Below are 24157 nucleotides of genomic sequence, written 5' to 3' on the forward strand. Positions count from 1 at the left end.
GCAAACCTGATGGGTCAGGTTGCTGCAGCATCATGCAGGGGGACCCGTGTCTGCCGGGATTGTTCAATGGAGTGCAGGTACCACTGCTGTCGCAACCCCTTGTGGTTGGCTGTCACAGCTTCAGAGGTGGTAGTCTAATGTGCCATAGCACAGGGCTGCAATATAACAGCAGATGCCCAGTTTAGAAAAAGAAATGTGGAAGAGTTGTTGTAACACTGATCAAATAACAGTTCCTAAATTGTTGCCCTGGATTGAGCCTCCATTTTTCATCTTAATATCTGGGTTTTTTTTTTTAGGTGGATGATGTGTAAAAGTAAACTGAACATGCAAGTATCCCTCAAAAGAGGGAATTAAATACACCTCAGCTAATGGTATTCTTTAAACAGGATTCCAGTGTTGGTAAATTTGAAACTATAATTCTATTGATGGATGCTTAACTTTGTAGTGTACTATGCCTCTAAGGTAGAATTAGCTAGAATACTGTACTATGTACTGCCTTATTCTATACTTCCTACTTTTATTCAGATTAATACCAGACACCTCTGGAAAACAATTCTTGGTTTGGTTCAGATACATGGGTTTTAATATACTACCGTTAGTCATATCTTCAGAGAAATAGCTAGCAATAACCACACCTCTTATTTTCTCCCCTTAAATGCAAGAGTAATTGAGTAATCAAACTGGATTGTTATGGCACTGAAATAACAGAGCTACTGAAAGTGGGAAGTGATTAAGCAAATTACACTTATTTCTGGCTGCAGCTACATGCCATAGAATTTAGAGAAAGAAGCTTGGATTCAGAGTTGCAAGGTATTTCAGTTTAGTGTTTCCTGGGGTTCAGTGGGTCCATCAGACTGGGAGTAAGAGTTGAGTCAAATGGGAAAGGGAGTATTCGCCACTTCCCCTCCTCCCACGCCAGGAAAGCTGGCAGTATCCTAAAGGATGCTAACTTAGATCAGTATATGGCTCAATAAATTTGTTAGTGACTTAGTCATCTCTTCATTGCACAGGCAAGTGAAGGCCCCTTTTGAATGTCTCCTGTATTTTTCCTGTGTTATGTCTGTGTAAACATGTCCAGTTTATTTTGATGATCGTCTGTACTTCACTAAAGACTGGTTTTAAAAAAAAACAACCTTTGAAACATCTTTGAACTGCTCTTTTTAGAATCAGATTTGCATGAATGGTGCTTTTGTTACTACGCAGTGGAAACTTCATTGCTGTCATCTCAGATTAATAAAAGTAGAGTAGATTTTTTTTTTTTAAAAATGGTCATGGCTCTAGCATCCCAGCTATTTTGAGATGGAGCACAGCATAACAGAAAATGCTGCTTATGTTTGTACAGAGTTTTGAATCTGTTAAGTAATACAACCCACTAATATTTGCACAATCCCTCAAGCATTTTGTGACTTCTTATTCCCTGAAATTGCTCCTATAAACTGCAGCCTATTTTTAATTGCCTCACTGAAATCTAGCAGAACAATTATAACTTCATCCAGCTTCAAGAATCTTAGACTTGTATCTGGTTATCTACAGCCATATATCAAGGGAAATTGAAGTGTGTTAGCCTTTTGAAATCAAGAGCTTTTATAAACAGAGCTGGGCACTCTCCACCTTTCTTCCTGTTCCTCTAACTCCCCCCCCCCCCCCCCCCCGAATAGTGTCTGGGCCATGCTAGGGTTATCAAGATAATCCTTCACTAGAGAATTGGAAAGATTTAGAAAGGTTCTAACATGGTTTGAGAACAGATTTGGGGGTGGGGCGTAATGCATTTTGTGGCTAACAGTTCTCACTCCCACTCTTCTCTTGTGGCTAGATAACTGAAACTCGGGTTCTTCCAGGAGAAAAGTAAACATACTGTGAAATCACAAGATACTTGGGGCTGAATGTTTTATGTCTAAAAAAAGATCCTTCTGAATTTTCTAGAGATGAAATTACAAATTCTACTGAAAAGCTGGTGGTAAATAAGGCAGTCAGTTTGATATTGCATTGACTGCACATTGAGGTGATCTAACATCTAAGAATGCAGTTTGTCTACATCTATGTGCCTCCACTCCTGGATAAAAGGCTTAGAATTTTTATCACCTATTTGGTATATAAATAAAACCACCTGCTACCAGCAAGGTAGGAAAGAGGCCAATCTTGATTACATAAAATCCAAAGCTGACTCCATTTTGCTGAAGCTGTAAATGGCCAGGACAAATCCCGTGGGTGTGTCCTCTTTCCTGTCCTTGGGCTTTGGACAGCAGCCTGTTCCTATTCCTAGGAGAGGCACTATAGCCCCACCTCATCTGGAAAAGCAGCAGAGCTTAGCTGCAGTGTGTTGTGATGGATAGCACGTAGGGGAAAAAATAGGACCGACAGCAGTAGCAGCTAACCGCCACTACTGAATGGTGTGTGCAGAAATGCTTTATCTAGGAGGTATTTCAGTTGTGTGCTGTTCTGACTGTATCTATAAATCCAAGTAGGGCTCAAATCTTCACTCTACCAATGAATCTGCGTCCTTTCCTCTGAAAGACATCACTGGCCTTGTTTGCTGATAGCACAGGGGAGAGAACTCTTGGATTTTTCTGGAATTCTGCTTAACTAGTTGCTTTGGTAACACATGCAATACAGATAAGTGTGGCTGGCATGTTATGCCTGCACCCGGACCTCTAATTCTTTTTGGAGGGGTTATATGATCTCGTTATCAGCATCAATCTGACTCATTAATCAACCGTGTAGTGAGTTTGATTTCTTCAGGGAGGTGCAGACTAAACTAGAGCATGTTAATCTGACAGCTAATTCATTCTCATCCGGGAAAAGTACTGATGTCATAAACACAGCACCAGTGTGGCCCTCCCACCTATCCTTTCTAATCTAGTTAATATGTGCTCTGAAAACCCAAGAAACATTAACATCCCAAAGCTGCTGGCTGAATGTCTCCTAAGATACAGGTTTAGAATCTGCAATTTGATGGTAGCTGAGAGAGGTGTTCTAAATCAATTGGGTGAAGCAGAAATTGCCATGTGGTCCTGAATAATCTGCAGTATCTGTCATGCTGTCTAGAGTGGTTCATGACTGAGTGCCAACCTCAGGGCAGAATATCAAAAAGTCGGACAGACTCCCCAAACTGGTGCTGTGTTCTGTAATTAGATTTCACCAGCCCAATAACAAATGTGAATGCCTGGATCATTATAAGAGTCTTACCGTAGTCTCAGACTAGAGTGCCCAAGCAGATTGTCTATCTTGCCACCCAGGCAAGCTGGATAAGTGGTCACTTACGGTTAATATCATAAAATATTCAGGTTGCTCCCAGTCACTTGCCCTCAAACCAGTTTGTACCTTAGATCTCACACCAAAGACAATCCTATAATTAACTAAGGAGTTATTAGCAAGGAAAAAGAAATGAGGCTGTCTACATTACAGCACTTACAGTGGTGCAACTGCATCACTGTAGTGCTTGTAGTAGAGAAGCTCTAAGCCAATGGCCTGTCATCTTAAAGCTCCCACCTCCTTGCAGAGGCAGGACATGTTGACAGGAGAAGTTCTCCTGACATAGCGCTATCTACACCAGCACTCAGTTCAGGATAATTTACGTCACTCCAGGGTGTAGATCGGTGGTTCTTAAACTTTTTTTTTGTATTGGTGGTCCCTTTCATGCAGCAAACCTCTGAGTGTGACCCCCCCCTTCTAAATATAAAAGCATTTTTAACTTATCACTATTATGCTGTAGACAAAGCAAGGTTTGGGGTGGAGGCTGACAGCTCGTGACCCCTCCTATGTAATAAACTTGTGATCCCTGAGGGGTCACAACCCCCAGTTTGAGAACCCCTGATGTAGAATATTCACACCCCTAAGCAACATAAGTTGTACCACATTAGCTTATAGTGTAGACACAGTTATTTACAGGTTTAAAGCAGGCAACATATAAGCACAAATGAACTAGTGTTAGGTTCCTAACGGTAACAGATGTGTAAACTTGTCAACTGTTAGGGCTAACTCTGGGGAATCTGTTTTTATTTCCTAGCTCCAGCCCTTTGAGAGTCCAAACAGCAGAGAGACATTTTTTTTTTTTGTGAGCATCTTTATATGTCCTCCCAGGTTTCAAACTGATCTAGGGCTCCTGCACACAACTCCTTCGTGGGTGGATGGGGCAATCAGCAAAGCTTTTAGAGTAGCAGCCGTGTTAGTCTGTATGTGCAAAAAGAAAAGGAGTACTTGTGCGCCTTAGAAGGCTAACAAATTTATTTGAGTGTAAGCTTTCGTGAGCTTCAGCTCACTTCATCGGATGCATCTTTTCTTTTAACATAGTTTTTGTCCTACAATGGCCCATTCACTTTTGATAGTTCTTGATGGGCGGAGGAACCACTTTTCCTCCTTAGGTTAACAAGTTCACAGCCAGCATTTTTACAATTTACATATTACCTTGTAGCATGAGATGCAGACATTTCAAATAAGATTAATGCATGCAGCAGTTTACAAGCATTTTATAGTCTAAATATATCTTTACAAGTCTAATACCTGTCTTGAACAATGTTAAAAAAAGCTAAAGGACCATGGAACAATATTTTCTGCTTATCAGAAAAGAGTTGGCAGACCCTTCTTAAACGTATAAATGCCAGAACTAGATTTGTGTTGTAAAAGAATCCAAACTTGCTTTGGGATCAAGGTAAAATTGCTTAAAATCTAGGATTCCTTTCCTTACTCTTCCTGTACCAGTCCTGAGTTGTTTGTACAGGCAGTACAAGATCAAGTCAGCATGACTGACTGGCTTTTTTTATATGAATAAATTTGTACTTGGCTAATAGAAGACCCAACCCATCAGGCTTGCTTCACTCATGGTTCAAGCTGACTTAAACCTGAATCTCCAGAGGCAGCAAAACTAGAATCCACTGCATGACCTGTCATGTTACCTGCATGCAGTCTGTTTTCTGCCTCTTATAGGCCTAAGAACGCTTTTTAAAAAAACCCACAACTGTCCATTGAGTTTGGAGGTAGCTACCGAAGTAACATTCTTCTGGGCCTGCATGCTTGTATTTATGCTGTGGGGAAAACACCTGTGAGTTTTAAAAAATTGAGGTAAGATTAACCAAGTGAAAACTTTTAGATAATCTGTTTCCCTTTACTACTGTCTCAACAGCTGTATTATGAGATGAGACAGTGAACATTTAGCCAGGAGATCAACCAATTAAGTGTATACTACGTGGGCAAGTATATCTTTTGCATGTGTGAAATAATCACATAATCTCCCATCTGTATGGAGAGATGTGTTCTCTCATCCTAGACCAATCACTTAAATCTTGCTGGCAAGCCACAGTGTGGGTTGGCATGCATTTGGCTAACTTCAAATAAGATGCTTCTTCCGATTGTACTTGCTTAATTGTGGGCTTCAGAGAGGAGTGTGTTGGCTGCTGTCTTTTTAGAATGTCATTCCACAGTCAGTGTATGGAACTCCTTGCCTGAGGAGGTTGTGAAGGCTAGGACTATAACAGGGTTTAAAAGAGAACTGGATACATTCATGGAGGCTAAGTCCATTAATGGCAATTAGCCAGGATGGGTAAGGAATGGTATCCATAGCCTCTGTTTGTCAGAGTGGAGATCACTTACCTGTTAGGTTCACTCCCTCTGGGGCACCTGGCATTGGCCACTGTCGGTAGACAGGATACTAGCTGGATGGACCTTTGGTCTGACCCAGTATGGCCCTTATGTTCATTGTGCCCAAATACCAGTGATGGATCCCTTTGTAAAATCAATAATTGCTGTCTCCTACTTCCTCATGTGCAGTTATTGTTCCTTCCATTTCTGCCTCTAGAGGCTTAGCTGGCTGAGGAGCAATGTGACAGATCAAACTTGTAACTACTTCCTTCTGTTACAAGTAAATTTGTCTAAGCTCTTCCAGTGCTGGATAATGGCTGTCCTTCTCTACCTTTTCCTATCCAGTCACCTTCATTTTGATGTTGTAAAGGGAAGCAACTGAGATCTGACCTCTTCTACCTTCTTAGATACTTATAAGCAGCCGCACAACAAGAGCTGCATATCCCAGGGCAGTAGTTTTTTTAATATCAAAAAATTAATTCTGAACAAACACTGGACAGACCAGTTCAAATGTCCCTCCCACCCCACCCCCCACTGTTCCTCTGATATTCTTGTTAACTGCTGGAATTAGCCTACCTTGCTGGTCACCATGAAAGGTTTTCCTCCCCCCCCCCCCCTGGTGATGGCTTATCTTAAGTGATCACTCTCCTTACAGTGTGTGTGATAAACCCATTGTTTCATGTTCTCTGTGTGTATATAAATCTCTCCTCTTTTTCCACCAAATGCATCCGATGAAGTGAGCTGTAGCTCACGAAAGCTTATGCTCTAATAAATTTGTTAGTCTCTAAGGTGCCACAAGTACTCCTTTTCTTTTTGCGAATACAGACTAACACGGCTGCTACTCTGAAACAGTTCAAATGTGTAAGTGCATCTTGCTAGAGACATGTGAGGCTAGGCTCTATAATAAACTTGGGATTTACTAGTTGTCTGCTTTATTCCTACTCTTATAAGCTCTTCACTGTCTTGAGCAAGCTATGCCCACCTGCATCTTGCAAAAATTTCTAAAATACTGTAAAATGCCAAACATAGCACTTGAATTTTAATCTGCAGCAGAGTTCAGTGAATGTTTCATAGAAAAGCACTGTAGGAGGGAAGTGCAAAAATATAGGGCACAATATTGCAAAACTAAAGCCACATGCAGGAAAATGCATTTTCCATGTTCTTGCTGCTGCGTTTCTTTCTATTTCCAACTTCCCTGCCACAGAAAAGCCAAGGTCACAATACCTGTGATCACTGTTTCTCTGACTTTTGAGTTTCATTGGAAAAGATGGCCGCTTACGGGATTCTGACTTCAAATGAAACTCTCTTAAAAAGCAGTTATCTTATCACAGAATGAGTGTGAAATACAGAAATTTAAATTCAAGTATTTTGTAAATGACTGTTATGCCCCCCCTTTCTTTTTTTTTTTTTTTTTTTTTTTGGGAAAAGCTTGTGACTCAGTAATAGCCAGTGGACTGTCAGTTTCCATCTCAATTGCTCATCCCTTGCACTGAACCAAATGAGATGCTTCATATAGTGCATGTTTTGACTTATTGATGTCAGTGTGCATGGGGAGAACTTTTGCTGCTACAGTTCCTTCTCATTCATTTATGAGACTATACATTGTACTACTCCCTAATGCATTCAGTCATTTAGACTATACAAGGTGCTACATAATATAAAGGTTTTGCTTGAACTCTTCAGAGGCTTTGCACCTGAAATCTAGGCTATGATGACTGGCTGTGGGAACTGTTCCCCTTCTGCAAAATCAGTCTTCTTAGTAAGATCTGAGAATTGCCCCCCCCTCCAGAAGTTATTTCCTATTTTAAAGTCAGGCCAACCAGTAGTTAATAACTAAACAAATCCATCACAGGACCAAAAGCAGCCTAATCAGTTGAAGGATCTGGAAGTCTGACACTGTGTTCATGTTTGAAATTGGCTTTTCAGGGAACTGCTTTGTTTTTAATATCTGAAAACTCTTGAATAAGAATAGGGAGGAAGTGGCTTGATATGAAGGAGCTAATGTCTCTTTCTGTACCACTGCCTCATGCTGCTGGGAAACATTAAGCTGTGTATACTGGAATAGCCATGTATCATAATGTAACCTTGCAGTGTTTCTAATATGGTCAGACTTTCATGTGCCTTCATTTTTATGCATCCGATGAAGTGAGCTGTAGCTCACGAAAGCTTATGCTCAAATAAATTTGTTAGTCTCTAAGGTGCCACAAGTCCTCCTTTTCTTATTTCTACCTCAGTGAGTCAGCACCTTCCCATGGGGCTGGATAAGAGACTACTTGCCAGGGTATACTGAGGTTTTCAGTAGCCTGTGTCATTGCTGTACTTCTCTATATCATAATGAGGATGTAGTGAGTCAAATCTGCCTTGCATGAGAAACTGCACGTAGATGCAGAGAAATTGGAAGGCTTGACTGGCAGAGGTGGGTGAGGGAGGAGCTAAGCTTCCTGAGTGAACCATCTTAAAACGGCATGTGCTCTCCTGTGACAGGAATGCTTAATACATGGTGGTAGGATCATAGTGGATCTCTTCTGCAAAGGGCTGTAGGTGTAGTCATAATGCCAATTTCAAAGTTGTTTTATCTCCATATTATCCAAACTTTTAATAACTTTGACAGTTGGGATTCTAAATCTCTTCACTTTGTCAGACATTAAGGCTGAATATCCTGATCTAGCTAACAGGTACAACTAACACTATCATTTGACTTTTACATTAACTTTGATCTAACAAGCAATATTACTGGTTTTACAGTAAGTTCTGCCTGCTTTTTCCCGGTGTCCATGATGTAGGATAAGTTCAGGTTGCTGCTATAAATGCTAATTAGAGGGGAAAGTTGGGAATGTGTTTTAGTTTATTTTAATAGAGATAATGGTTCAAAATCTATGAATCCAGATACATACAAGTACCATGTGGAGCAGTATAGTCTCAAATTCACCAGTAATATTTTTGGCTCTGCAGGAGTTAATAGGCAGAATTCAATGGCAGGCCTCTTATGCAGAAAATCAGACTAGATGATCATAATGGGTCCTCTTTCGTTGGTTGAGCATGCTACATTCAGCATGATTTTTGTCTTAAGTAATGCAATAACACTGGAACATTGCATCCAACCAATTCCAACACTTCAGGGAATGTTTTAGGCATCGATGGCCAGAACTTTAAATTGGGGGTGGGGGGGTAGTAAATGGGAGACATGGGAATGCCTGTCACCCTTTCAGCACAGCCACAAGCACTTCTGCAATAGTGTGTAGATCAAACTGGTTGTTGTCACCTACTAATGCCTTCTAGCATAACAATACCTCTGTTCATCCTTCCAATAGGTAGTCATTCAGTGTGTGAACAGTCAGTCTCCCAGACCATTAATGGAATGGGGCAACCTAGAATGAGGGTGGTATACCTACACTGGAGAACCCTGGTGTTACAGCATATGTAGGAGGCATACAGCCCCTGTCAGGGAGGAAGATTGAGGGGAGTTACAGGCAGTCTCTGCCAGAGAGGGAGATGGGAGAATAGCACCCAGGAATTTCTGGCCTGGAAGGCAGGGAGTCCCTGGTGTGTGCAGAAGGTCACCCTACAGACACCATGAAGTGATTTCCCCCCGGCCCCCCAAGGCTATAGATCTGATAAAACAAGATGGCCTAACTTGCTGTCGGACTGAATTCCAAAAAAGCTACTTATCTAGGTAAAGGTGGCAGATTACTCAAATTATATAGTACCCAGCTGCAGTGCTTTTATTTTACTTCTATGTTGTGGTCCATAGATTCCAAAACCAGAAGGGACCACTTTGATCATGTATAACACAGTCCATCCCCAAAAAGGTTTCAGAGTAGCAGCTGTTTAGTTTGTATTCGCAAAAAGAAAAGGAGGACTTGTGGCACCTTAGAGACTAACAAATTTATTTGAGCACAAGTTTTCGTAAGCTACAGCTCGCTTCATCGGCTGCATCCAATGAAGTGAGCTGTAGCTCACGAAAGCTTATGCTCAAATAAATTTGTTAGTCTCTAAGGTGCCACGGGTACTGCTTTTCTTTTTGCGAATACAGACTAACACAGCTGCTACTCTGAAACCTGAATTTTTTATGTATCACTACTTCCCAGGATAGAATCCCCAATCATGTAGATATGGCATTCTTTGGTTTTAGATGCATACATTTACATTAGCTGAATTAAAATGCATATTGTTTCTTGTACCCAGTCTACCAAGTGATCTGGTATGCTCTGAATCAGTGACCTGCCCTCTTCCTTATTTATCACCCTCCCAATTGTTGTATTGTCTGCAGACTTTATAAGTGGTGGTTTTGCTGGCTTCCAGGTCATTGATTAAAAATGTTAAATGGCATAGGAATGAAAATTGTTCCCTATTAAGACCCGCTTGATGACTATTGCCCTTTTACAATTAATTACCTTTCAAAGCCAGTCAGCCAGTTTTTACGCATTTAATGTGTGCCATGTTAACTTTATATTTTTTTAAATCAAAATGTCTTTAATAGGAATCTTTTTAGGTTGCATATGAAATCAGTGGGGATGGGGAGGCTGGAGTGGTGCTGATAATGAAAGAGCTGAGGAATGACCATTTCAGCTGGGAATATCTATTGACAAGCAAAGTGAAGTTTCTCAATTCAGTGTTCTTCACTGGCACCTTTCATACAACTTGGTGTTGCACATACCTGATTCCTTGTTTCTCTGTCCTTAGTAATGACTAGCTCCAGCATTGAGTGGAAGTCTTGCTTTCAAGCTCACTGTTGGCAGCCTAAGGCAGTAAACTGAACTCTTGCTTGAGACTAACCAGGCCCAGGCTTTTCTCTCAGACCTGTCTGATTAGAACCTCATGGTAAAGCCATTCACACAACTTGAGGGATAGCTCAGTGGTTTGATCATTGGCCTGCTTAAACCCAGGGTTGTGAGTTCAATCCTTGAGGGGGCCATTTAGGGATCTGGGGCAAAAATTGGGGATTGGTCCTGCTTTGACCTCCTGAGGTCCCTTCCAACCCGATAGTGTATGAAAAGAACTTGGTCTTAGGGCTTGTCTACACTGGCACTTTACAGCACTGCAACTTTCTCACTCGGATGTGAAAAAGCACCCCCCAGCACAGCAAGTTTCAGCGCTGTGAAGTGCTAGTGTAGACAGCATCCCGGCGCTGGGAGCTGTGCCCCTCATGGAGGTGGCTTTTTTTTTTTTAAAGTAAGCTCTCCCAGTGCTCTGCCACGACTACACAAGCCGCTGCCACGGCAGTGCTTTAACACTGCCAGTGTAGACTAGCCCTTAGCTGGTGTTACGGAAAGGGTTAATCTGTTCTAGGATTATCAGTCTCCACGTAAAGTGGCTGGCCTCAAGAACTGAGGGGGTGCAATTTCCTCTTATTTAGGCCCCAAAAAATCAAAATCAGGAGATTTATCTGATTCCATAGTATAATTCTGTCCAAGTTTACCACAGTGCTATTCTAATGGTTAGGTAGTGTCTCTTTCAGACACCCTCAGCTTCAGGGGGTTTTATGGCCCTAGTTTTAATTTGTATAAGGGTGAAAGTTTGTATAGGTTCTGTGTGTGGTGCAGTATTTATTAAACTTAAGCTTGTTGAGCTGTTCCAACTTAAAGGGTTGTTTTTAAACTTCTACAGGATTAATCCATAATGTTTATTAGGCACTTGGGTATAGAAGAGACTTCAGCTCAAAAATGAACCTGTTAAGTTGTACAATGTGCATATTTTCTGTAACAAGACTTTGGCACCATAATAATGTTCATGATGGTATAACTACTATAGTCTGCAGATACTTGTGGGCAGAGAAGGGAAACAGGTTAAGGGAGTAAGGATGAGGGAGCAGCACAAATTATGGATGTATTTTGGACTAACTGTAGGAAAACTACAGTAGTGGTCAGTTTTGCTGTTGCCTGAGTCCTCAACTGGTCACAACTGCAGGAAGTATTCTTATGCTTAACCCCAAAGTGTAAGCGTTCCTGGAACTCTGCAGTATGGTGACAATACCTGTGCGCTTTCATAGTAGCACACTTGAAGACTGGCCTACAGGGAGGGGTGTGAATTGTAGAGTGCTCCAACTGCCCATGTAGACCCTGCTGGCATAAACTAAAAAGGTGCCTAGTGCATGTTGATGTAGCCCACAGGACAGCGCACACTGGTACCTTTTCTGTGGACACCAGCAGGGTCTATATGGGGCAGTTAGAGCACTCTAAATTCAAACCCCTGTAGCATGGACTGCAGCATCATGCAGACAGGCCCTAAGGAAGTCCAGTGTTCTGAGATGATCAGATCAAGCAGTGTTTGCTTATTATACCTGAGTTGGGCATATCTACCTATGGTGCCATATAAACTAGCCCTTAAACAATATTTACTATGGTACTAGGCAAATTTGGTTCCTGATCTGATCAGTTAGGGGCTTCCCTTGGGCCTACATTACATTAAGGCCTACATTGGGTCTTGGGTTACATTAATATGTCTGCAAATCCATACACTTATCCGTTAAAAATACCCTCTAAAATCACTACAAGGAGACCAAATAAACTAGCTGTAGAAGACATTAATATTTCACTTCATAACGACCACCTCCCAGCAATTTACCAGGCACTGTTCCCAATCTTTGGTTTCTAGTATTAAGGCTTCGCACCAATAGTTTGATTCAATAACTAGCAGCACCAATCTGTGCTGAGATTACCCAAGAAATGATGTAAAATGGAATGTGTACAACTTAAACACTCATGCAGAGTTGCTTACTGAGATTTGTTTTTAATCTCAACCAACTCAATTTTCAGTACCAGTGTATGAGACCTGCTAAACAAATAGGTTTATTTAGATTTACCTGCCAGTCTAAAATAACTCTAACCTCTCTCCTAGGTAAAGAATCCCAGCAACCATGTCTAAGCACCATGATGCTTTCATCCAGACCCAGCAGCTACATGCTGCCATGGCAGACACTTTTCTGGAGCATATGTGCCGCCTGGACATTGATTCTGAGCCAATCACAGCACGAAACACCGGCATTATCTGCACTATTGGTATGTGACTCTTAACACGTTTGGGGGAGTTGGGTAATTGCAGCTGTCTCCTAATATAAAATTTTAAGAACAGCCCAAAGACTTCAGTGTTCTCAAAGATCTGTAGAGTGGATCATGGAAAAATGCAAATATTTAACTTCACTACCTCTCTGTAACATGAGGAGCATGGGTAAACTCATGAGTATTGTAACCATATCCTTTTCTCAAGTTTGCATGAATCCTGGCTTCAGAAGTAAGAGCCTATCCACTATTACAAAATATAAAACTGTGATTAGCCACTAAGTACACCGTTCCTTCTCTGGAGATTGAAGCAAAAATAAACAGTTGATCTCAGCACCAGTCTTCCTGCATACTGCACAATGATAGTTAAAGTAGCTTGCAATACAAACTTGTGCCCAAAGTAAGACATGGATAGCAGTTGCTTCTGTTAATGGCAGAGAATTGTCTGCTTTCATGTGCAGCTAAGGAATTGACTGCTAGGAGTTTGAATTTGTGTTCTAGCTATTGCAGACAGTTTTCTTTGCAGCATCATTATCCCTTTTTCCCCCATTAAATCTAAACTGGCAGATTGAAAATGCAGTAGTAAAGATCTAGTGTAATGCTGTATGCAGCAGACTTTGGCTATGGGAGTAACATGCAGCCAGGGTTGAAGAATTCTTTTAATACTTGGGAATTGCATTTGTGTGTTACAAGGACCCTTAGTTGGAGGGCAGTCAGTCTTTACAGATGTACAAACTAAGATAGACAGAGACGTCTGAGCTAGTTTGAGGACATGCACGCAATTTCCAGAAGTCCAGCAAGCAGGGAGACATTACTTCAGATATTCAAGTCCCTTTATAATGTCTATGGATATATGTGGTTCACCCCTTCCTACCTTGTGAAATAGCCCACAAACCTAGAACAGTTTCTGGCTTTGCTATCTTTGCCTTTAAAAATCTGTAACAAACTTAATCAATTGGTGGTAAAACTGTGGTTCCTTCTAGGCCCAGCCTCCCGCTCAGTGGAAATGCTGAGAGAAATGATTAAATCTGGTATGAATGTTGCCCGTCTCAACTTCTCTCATGGAACTCATGAGGTAAGGGCAGAGAAAGTCTGCTGGAATCAGGACAATGTTTAATCAAAAGTGCTTTCATGGGGCAAGATACTTGGACCAAGGTGTGTGTGTGTGCTGCCTCAAGCTTCCAGCCTTAGGCAGTGAGAAGATACTTAATCACAAATTACGCATTCTTTCAAAAGACAAGTTAACATCCATATCCTGTATGTACAGGTTCCTTTATGACACTTGGTAAGGTGTCTTGCCATCAGTAACTTCAGAGTTTAAACATGCACAACTGGCCACGCTAAGCAAAGGAACAAAATTAGGGTGATCTCTCTCTCTCTCTCTGTACATGTGTCTGCCCCCCAAAAATCTCATGCTAGAATCTTCTATACCCAAACTGTGGACACTTGCACGCGAAGTTTGTTCAGACCTAATCTTAAAGTATTACCTGAGCCTGAGAGGGTTGAGTTGTTTTCAGACCCAAACTGACACTTCCTCCTGAGCTTGGGTCAGTACTGTCCTCTGTAGCATATCATTGGGTCTGCATAGCCTCACTCCTGCTGACTGTGGCCAGCTGGTCTCTGCTGTAGAGAGAGGGGTATGCTGCACTGAATCACCTCAGCACACTCAATCTTGCGCAGCAAAGTGGCAGTGGCTGATGGGAGCAGAGCATGCAGCTGCTGCTGCACGCACCTCACAGGCAGGAGAAGGTGAGCAGAGATGATCTGAGCCAGGCAAGTTGTTTTTCCTCACCTGAACCTGATGCTTGTAGTTGGGTCCCATTGCAGGTCTCAAGCTTCCAGTTCACTGGAGGCTGATTAACCTTGGTATCTACCACTTATGACAGTTTACTACATGTGGGCATACTTTCCTGGTTAAACAACTACTAAATCTCTCCTCCTTCCCCAGCTTGTCATAAAGCACTACTATATCAAGAGGGATCTGTTCTTGCACTCCATTGAGGGTTCTTTTAAGTATGCAGGAGTATGAGGTCCCCTGCTCTAAAGAATTTTCTGGCTAAATTGAATCAACCTATCTGAGCTGCAATCTCTTGTAATAGGCATAAATGAAAGCTGCTGGGAAAGTGGGTATGTGTATGTATGTATGTGCACACTTCCTTACAATCCCTTAAGTGTGTTAGCAAATGCTAGCCTGTAAAACCTTTTTCTAAGGGTATTCTGTTTGCTGCAAAGTCTGGATTTCAGTACTAAACTAATAGGTCACTGACACTGCTGGCATACAGGTGACCAGTTTCAAGATCCTTGAAGCATGGACTTTGCCTTTTCATTGCCTCTGAAGGAAGTCCTGTTTAAAAAAACAAACATGAAACCTAAATCACTTGACTCTTGTTACTATGTATCCTTTAAGTCCTTCCAACTACCACTTAAAATTAGGTTGGGTAAGAACAGCCATACTGCGTCAGACCAAGAGTCCATCTGGCCCAGTATCCTGTCTTCCGACAGTAGCCAGAGCCAGATGCTTCAGAGGGAATGAACAGAACAGGCAATCGTTGAGTGGATGACAAGAGATGATCACTCCCCGCTTCTGGTAGTCAGCGGTTTTAGGGACACCTAGAGAATGGGGTTGGATTCCTGTCCATCTTGGCTAATAACTAGTGATGGACTTATCCTCCAGGAATTGTTCTAATTCTTTTTTTGAACCCAGTTATAGTTTTGGCCTTCACAACATCCCCTAGCAAAGAGTTCCACAGGCTTACTGCATTGTGTGAAGAAGTATTTACTCTTGTTTTTTAAACCTGCTTCCTATTAATTTCATTAGGTGACCCGTGGTTCTTGTGATATGCGAAGGAGTAAATAACATTTCCTTATTCACTTTCTCCACACCGTTCATGATTTTATAAACCTCTGTCATATCCCCCATAGTCATCTCTCTTCCAAGCTGAGACGTCCGTCTTTTTACTCTCTCCTTATGTGGAAGCTGTTCCATATCCCTAATTTTTGTTGTCTTTCTCTTCCAATTCTAATCTTTTTGAGATGGGATGACCAGAACTGCATACAGTATTCAAGTTGTGGGTTTACCATGGATTTATGTAGTGTTTTCATATTTTGTCTGTCTATCCCTTTTCTAATGGTTCCTAACATTCTCTTGGCTTTTTTGACTGCTTAGTTCTAATAACCTAACTACTTCCGAGTCAGTATAGAGATCTGCTGGAGTGGAATGAAATGGAATGAAACACTTCCTCAGCCACTGGTTTGCTGTTAACATGTGAATTGTATTCGGCGAACACTGACTTACTATACAGAAATAAGCAGAATGCTGTTAGTTACGCATTTTGTTGTAGGCCACGCAAGTTGCTGACTAGTGCAATTCCGTGTCTCGGAAGCAAACTCTTAACTACTTCAAATAAGTCCAGGGTCTCTGTTGCTTGGCTCACTAGTTTGCAGAGTTATATTCCCTGACCGTTATGGACATTATGCTCTGGCATTTGAAAGCACTATATTAAATTTATGTGAGGAATAAGATCATAAGAAATGCAAACCATTTGTTGTCAAAGACAAGCCCCCTCAGTTTATATAAATAGACTAGATTCCTCTTTGTGACCTGAGATGTGGAAGTGATCCCATTCCCAAATATGGCTTCCCTGCAGTGATGCCCAGGGCCTCCATGTTGACTGTCCTTTAGCCTTCAAAATGTCAGGGGCTGTAGTTTCTATAGGACACAAAGTAAGCACCTCAAGCTGTATTACAACTTGGCCTCTTGCCCTCCCCTGAACTTTAAAGGGCACAGGGCATTAAAATGAATGCACACACTGCAGAAATCACAAACATGCTGACCTTTAAAGTTATGGAAAACTGAAAAATCTAACCATTGGAATAGTGTCAGTGGCTGGGCTTCTGACAGTGACCAGAGCCAGAAGCTGCTCATGTGTATGGCAAGAATTGTGCCTTGATTGACTTTTCTCCTTTCATAATCTCAGCACTTTCAACAGTTTCTGTCCCTTAGGAATGCTGTGCTCCTAACTTGGATGAATGTATAGGGTAATGCAGAGATTCCGGTCTTATGTATCGCAGTTTCTTGACACCCTCAGGCCACAACAGGCTGTTCAACTTTAACTTCTCCCCACACTAATCCTTCAGCTATTTCCTGGACTCCCATTTAATGGTGCCATAATTGTCAGGAATATTCACTAGGTTTGTATACCTCCGTTCCTGTGACCAACTTGACACCTTATGTGTGATTTAAGTTACTCCCAAAAACTGAGGTTCACAAGGTTTACATACTCCTGAAAACTTGATTGTAAATGCTAAGGGGAGTGCTGCCTTCCACGTTTGCCTACATTCCTACTTAGTCTAAAAACAGATGCTACTTTCCTGGCACTTTTTTCACTGCATAGTCTGCAGACATGTTTCTATTTCAGTTCTTATTTAATCTGGAGGCCACTGATATTTGCTTGAATACTTAATAACCTTTTGCTTTCTCAATGCTTGTCTACCAGATCTATTTTCAGGATCAAATGTCGCACCCTTTCTAATTTGCATCACTTTTCCTATCCCATTGTTTGTACAAGAGGAACAGAAGCTGTCACAAAGTGCAAGAAACTGTAACCATACTAGTGGCTCTAACAAAAATGAGTAGACCAAAAACCAGATCCCAATTATACCAAACCATACATTGCGAAAGCATGATGAGTAAAAGGTCTAAAGCTTTATTGGATAGACTTCTTCCAGCAGCTTCCAATAAAAAGCCTCTGATGGAGTGTGGAACTTCATGTAAACTTGGAGGTAACATCAGTGTTTGTAACAGTGATCAAATGAGCTGGCTTCTGCCAGCTCAGGTTGTCCTCTTCCTTTTAATTAACAAATTCCTTTCCCTCTAGTTCAGGAGTAGGCAAACTTTTTGGCCCGAGGGTCACATTGGGGTGCAAAACTGTGAATGGAAAGCAGGGTAGGGAAGGCTGTGCCTCCCCAAACAGCCTGGCCCCCTCCCACTTCCAGCCCTCCCTGCTCCTTGTCACCTGACTGCCCCCTGACAGGTCCCCCAGAACTCCCACACCTATCCAACTGCCTACTGCCCCTTATCCAACCTCCCCACTCCCCACCCCTTTACCATGCTGCTCAGAGCACCAGGACTGGCAACCGAGAGTAGCACATTCCTGCGGGGAGCAATTTAATACGCTACACTAGCCCTCCATACACTTTTAGAGCCCTGATGTGGCCCTCAGGCCAAAAAAGCTTGCCCACCCCTGGCCTATGTAATACTGTGCCAAGCTGGACCTGAATTCTGTAGCAGCTTCAGATTCAAGCAGAAGTTTTGCACAATGTATGCTATCCAACTTTATGCTCTCCTAAACTGTCTCTTCAGACCTTGCCATTTTTGTTCTGGAGCTCTGCTGAAATTGTCAGTAGAAAGCTGGAGGTTCTTACACGTGCATAGGCAGCATTCAGATCTTTTGGCCTCTGGCCTGTGTGGAACACAGTTTGGGATTGCGGCACTCAGAAGGCAGTTTGGGCTTTTGGTACCGGAGAGTGTGTGTGTGGTGTTCCCAGTGCTATGAGGAGGGGAGTGCTAGTTCTTCACCCTGCCAATTCTTGGCAGCTGAGCAGTCCACTGCATCCAAAGGTAGAGCATACTGGCTAAAGACTTCTGTTTAAAATGATTAATAACAAAATAATATTGATGCTTTAAACAGTCACTGGACTTCCATGTTAGTACCCATTGAGAGAGAGTGAATTACTTGCACTTGCCTGCCATTGGTTTTGGCTGTCTTTGCACACTTGACAGAACTGAATTTATTTAGGCTGGTCTAAACAGTTTTTGTATGAATATAGCTATATTTAGGGCTGTGACTTTGCCAAAAATATTTCTACTAATACAATCCTAGTGTGGACACTTACCCACACCACCCACAGCAAGGTGCCTCTTACTAGATAGCTTCCTGACTGGAAGGGAAATACTGGTATAAGTATTCCTAAGGGAATTGTACCACTTCAACTATACTGATATTTACTCATTGTTATGAAGGCCATGTGTATGGACAAGGTCTTACAAGAGTTAATCTTCATCAACTGAAAATTTAAATTCTGCAATGTATTCCACTCTGATGGAGTAGCTGAGCATGGGGGAAGGGGACAGCAGCCTTTGACTGTAGGCTCATAGTGTCCAGGACAGCAAAAGAAGAAAAGTGGGCTGAAAGTTGTGGGTGTTTTTGTTTTTTCCTTCTTCTTCTTCCCCCTCCCTCCTTGCCAGTACCATGAAGGAACAATCCGGAACGTGCGAGAAGCTACAGAGAGCTTTGCTTCTGATCCCATCACCTACAGACCTGTGGCTGTAGCACTGGATACCAAGGGACCTGAAATCCGAACTGGACTTATCAAGGGAGTAAGTTTGTTCCATATGATCAGTGATTATACAAGCTTTCATTCTACATTAAAAAAAAATGCCCCTAAGGAACTAGATGGCCTTGTGGCTGTAATACTAGCTCTGCTTCTGGACCAAGGGTTAGTGTTAACAAACCTCTGAATGAAAGAATGAAGCTGGACCACTTTCAGCCACTTCAGGTTCAGGGGACTGGGTGTTGCACAGTGTAGATGAATTGAGTGTCCACTGTGCAAAACAAGAGTGTGACCATAATGAATATGCTTACTGTGGTGGAACAAGTCACATGCAGGAAAGTAACCTTGCCAGTTCGTGACTATTCTTTTCCATTGTTGGCTCTGGGGGGGGTGCGCACGGAATACACTGTAGGTGTGGGAGACATACTTCTAGCTTTGTGATGGCAATTTCTGCTAGAAGTCACAACTGCTGTCCTGAGGGAAGTGGATATTAAAGTCACAATTTAAAACCAGAAGGGACTACCAGATCATCTAGTCTGACCTCCTGTATATCACAGGCTATCAACACTTGCATGCTAATCCCAACACCCCGCATGCTATTCTGTTACTAAAGTTTCCATTGTTGCACACAGAGTGGCACAGCAGAGGTGGAACTTAAGAAGGGAGGAACTCTCAAAGTGACCTTGGACAACGCCTTCATGGAGAAGTGTGATGAAAATGTACTGTGGCTGGATTACAAGAACCTCCCCCATGTTGTGGATGTGGGCAGCAAAATCTATATAGATGATGGCCTCATTTCCCTGCAGGTTAAGGGGAAAGGTATGTAATGATCAAGGGATTCCAATACCATGAACACTGCACTAATGTTGTGTCCCTTCACATCTAAGTATTAACTTGTGGTGGTGGTTCACTTTGCAATAACAATTCCATTAAACTCAGCTAGCTATTGAAGATAGATTAACTTGGTAATTTACTGGTGATTGGCCACCCATTTTCACTTCCAGATTTGATGTAACACAATGGGGATGGACTTCTGATTTTGGTAGATGCAGTAAAACCACATCCAATTCCTTACCCTTAAAACCATGATTCCAGTAACTGATGTGATTTAAGCCAGGTTTCACTAGGCTGTATGTGTTATCCTAAACCGGGGTGGGCAAACTACTGCCCACAGGCCGCATCCGGCCCCTCAGAACTTTTTAACCACCTCTCCTTCTACCCCCCCAGGAGCGGGGTCAGGGGCTTGCCCCGCTCTGCCCGCCTGATGCTCCCACATGTTCAGGTGGGACCTGCATGAGGGCGCACATGTTCTGTGGCTGCACAACCCAATTACCAAATGCACCTCACACTATCAAAGCCTGGAATGTGCAAGCCCATGTGCCTGCTACTTGTTCTCTTAGCTGACTTTACTGTTTTAGTAGTGTTAATTTTCCATTGTTGAGGATAAAACAGAGTAGTTGGCCAGGACGTTTCAACTGCATTGCTCACATTAAAGAGGGCATGGAAAGGAGGTAAGTTTGGTTTAATTATTGTACTTTGATATTTATAATGTTACATTTTAGTGGAAATAAAAATGAATCTTAAAGTTTTATTTGAATATCTCTGAATTTTTTTAATTTCATGAGCATTCATGGCCATGCATACAATTTCCACACCCAGATGTGGCCCTCAGGCCAAAAAATTTGCCCATCCCTGTCCTAAACCCTTCATTGCTACCTGCTCTGATAAAGCACAGGTCAAATTTTGGTCATTAGCTACTTGACAATTTCTGCCACTTACGGGGAAAGCTGGCTACCTCCAACTAGTTGAGTATCCTGTGAATTTAGAGTATTAGCATGTCATGGACTGTGCACAGACCAAGGCATATTAACTGAGTTCTGAAAATGATGCAGAAACCAATGGGTAGGGAACTTTGAGTGAAAAATCTAACCATTTTAAAAATCACTGGTTTCAGTATAAATGAACTGCTCTGGCAAATAGTGAGAACTATACCTCCTGGCAGACTATTGTCTGCTCTCTAAATAGCTTCTCTGCAATGCTCAGATACCAGCACAATATATCTGCATCAGTGGAGAGTTGCTGATTCTTGTATGGAAGAATATGTAATCTTTCTGGCCTGGGATGCTTATCTCCCTTCTGAAAGGGGAGTGGTATGGGATTGGGATAGGGAGACTCTGTGTACTCAATCTATGTGCCCTCTTGCTGCACCATGCCAATTCTTGTTTGTAAAATTAGATCATATAGCTAATGTGGGACTAGTCTTACTAGGAAGTGAAGTACCAACAGTTTTCTTTTTTTTAGCTATCTGCTTTTGTGGTAGAATGCACTGAACTGTGGCTGGTGAAATGCGTCCTCCAGGGCTCCCCCTCTTTCAGTGGTACTATACTTGCGAGTGTTCTGGAACAAGTGAACAGCCTGTCTAGAAGCCACCAACTTGCATTTCTGTAGTTCAGCAATCATACTCGCAAGTCTATAATGAATAGGATATCTTCCCTTTTCAGAAATGGTGGTAGAGGTGAATCTAGACTGACAGAATTTATTTCCAGGAGCAGGATTTATCAGACCAATGCAAAATGCGGGTGCTCCCAATCAGCCTGTGCCTAAGGGATTACCATAACATGATGTCTATTGCAAAGACACAAGACAATTAACTGTGCTGTCTGTTGGGCAAAATAGCTCTGGTTGTGAAAGTGCTCAGTCACCTGCTCTCCTCCAGTAGAAAGAGGAGATTGTATTGGTTACTTCCTACCGAATAATGGTGAAGTGGTGGGGGAGCAAGCAACAGACTATATGAAAGTAAGATGCTGACTTAAACTCATCCAATTTAATTCAGGTGCAGACTATGTTCTCACTGAAGTTGAGAATGGAGGTATGCTTGGTAGCAAGAAGGGTGTAAATCTGCCTGGTGCTGCAGTGGACCTTCCTGCAGTCTCTGAGAAGGACATTCAAGATCTGAAATTTGGTGTGGAGCAGGATGTGGACATGGTGTTTGCTTCCTTCATCCGCAAGGCAGCTGATGTTCATGCTGTCAGGCAAGTGCTGGGAGAAAAGGGGAAGAACATCAAGATCATCAGCAAGATTGAGAATCATGAGGGTGTGCGCAGGTGAGCTTTCCCAAGCATGGCTTGTACAAGTGACAGTAAACATACTCACAGGTGTGGGGAGGGGGGGAAGACCCTGGGAGCACAAATTTCATTTTGCTTAACTGCAGCTTGTCCTTTTGGTTCTTATCCCACTTCTCCGCAGAAATGAGTCTCACTACTATATTACTGGTTTCAGAGTAGCAGCCGTGTTAGTCTGTATTCGCAAAAAGAAAAGGAGTACTTGTGGCACCTTAGAGACTAACAAATTTATTAGAGCATAAGCTTTCGTGAGCTACAGCTCAAATGCATCCGATGAAGTGAGCTGTAGCTCACGAAAGCTTATGCTCTAATAAATTTGTTAGTCTCTAAGGTGCCACAAGTACTCCTTTTCTTTTTACTATATTACTGCCTTCGTTACAAAACAGGTTAGCAGTTATTGCTGTGTATCTATCAACATACTGTAACATACAAATGGGTACACTATTTTTATTTTATGAATCAGTCTTGTGTACCTCACCTCATCAGCTCAGATTTCAGTAATTTGCAGTGGATCACCTGGTACTTAATGCTAATTAGCAAGGTCTCTACTTTTTTCCCTGTACCAAAACTTAATCTCCAATTCTAATAGTAGCAGCCAGTGACACTAAAGTACTGACCATTTATTTCTCAAGTGATTCACCGGATACGTCAACACTGCACCCCAAAAAAAACCAAAACCCCACCTGCAGTAGCAAGTCTCAGACCCTAGGTCAGCTGACTGTCTGTAGCTAAAAATAGTAGTGTAGATGTACCCAGTGTCGCAACACTTGCTCCTTTCCTTGTTCAATTTAGAAAACTCTAATCTGATTAGCTACCAAAATGATAATCTCTTCTCTCCTCCTTAGATACACCTGGTATTGTAATTATCTTTCCCATAACACAAGTAGGCTTTGAATGAGAGTAGATTTTTATCAGTGAGTGTCAATTTCATCCTCTACACACTTTTTTTATCAGTAATTAAAATTTTCCAATAGGAGAAGCGAGAAAAATGCTGCTTGATAATTTAGTCAAAATCCAGTGATTTAGACTTGTTACAAATGGACTAATGAATGAATAGTAAAAACAGGTATGACTTGTACATTTTAAGGATAGTTGCTTTGTATATTTTGACTTGTTGACGGCCTGTGTTCTAACATTTTGGAAAGCTTTTTGAATGCCTTTTTCTGTCATTAAATAACTGACCCCAGTTTCCCACAACTATGAAAATGTAAATTGATCTAAAGTTTAAAAATAAGCATCAGTACTATCCATTTAAATTGTATATTAAAAATAAGTGAAATAGCTTATGGGAACACAATATTTGTAACTATACACAGCTATCTGAGCAATAAACTTGTACTAATAGAAAAGTATCTGGTGGAGAGAGTGACTTCCACCTTTTTCCCCATAGTTCTAGAACTGAAAGGTGACTTCCAGATGAAGGAAAGAATAAAACAAATGTTTTGTTTTTTGGTCATGAGGTTTGATGAAATTCTGGAGGCCAGTGATGGCATCATGGTGGCCCGTGGTGACTTGGGTATTGAGATTCCTGCTGAAAAAGTCTTTCTAGCCCAGAAGATGATGATTGGACGTTGCAACAGGGCTGGGAAGCCCATTATCTGTGCTACTCAGGTACTTCAAATATCATTGGCTTTCTTAATCATAGTCTTTATCATGTAACTTCTCTAGTAGTACTTGAAATTCACTATGCCCCTTACACGCTTAGACATTGTTTCAAGATATCCCTATCGGAGCATGAAGCTAACACACAGAGCAGGGCTGCAAAATACAGTGGCTCAGCAGCTTTTCTGTCTTCATGAATAAGACACAAGCAAACTGAGATTTCTATACTTGCTTATCCCAAGTTAGTCATAAATACCTCAGACCCCTGCCCAAACAAATAGAGTAATTTGGGAGTGGGAAGAGATTCCATCCAAACGTTCTTGTGACTTGACCTCTTGCATGGGTTGGAATGAAAAAAATGTATAAAAAAATAAAAGGTTAAGCCCTAAATTATGTGGTCTAGAAACATTTCATCCAAGTGAAGAAACCTTTTATGGATTGGCCAGTCTCCCCTCATTTTCCTTTCCTCTTGTGTTCACTGGCCTGTCTCTCTCTGCATTTAATGGAGGCAGAAGATTCAGTTTCCAA

The 24157-nt window shown here is 41.8% G+C and overlaps 1 protein-coding gene across 4 annotated transcripts in view; it reads left to right on the forward strand.

Moving 5' to 3' along the window:
- Window positions 1-24157, forward strand: part of PKM (pyruvate kinase M1/2) — a 40653-nt gene that overhangs the window by 1880 nt on the left and 14616 nt on the right. For all 4 annotated transcript variants that reach the window (XM_038418814.2, XM_038418812.2, XM_038418811.2 and 1 more), the window contains exons 2-7: window positions 12412-12572; window positions 13556-13647; window positions 18820-18951; window positions 19538-19724; window positions 21739-22009; window positions 23488-23638. In XM_038418814.2, coding sequence (XP_038274742.1) covers window positions 12431-12572; window positions 13556-13647; window positions 18820-18951; window positions 19538-19724; window positions 21739-22009; window positions 23488-23638 — 975 coding nt within the window. In that variant the 5' untranslated portion in view covers window positions 12412-12430. The remainder of the gene's footprint in view (window positions 1-12411; window positions 12573-13555; window positions 13648-18819; window positions 18952-19537; window positions 19725-21738; window positions 22010-23487; window positions 23639-24157) is intronic.

Source organism: Dermochelys coriacea, chromosome 10, assembly GCF_009764565.3.
Source record: "Dermochelys coriacea isolate rDerCor1 chromosome 10, rDerCor1.pri.v4, whole genome shotgun sequence".
NCBI lineage: Eukaryota > Metazoa > Chordata > Testudines > Dermochelyidae > Dermochelys > Dermochelys coriacea.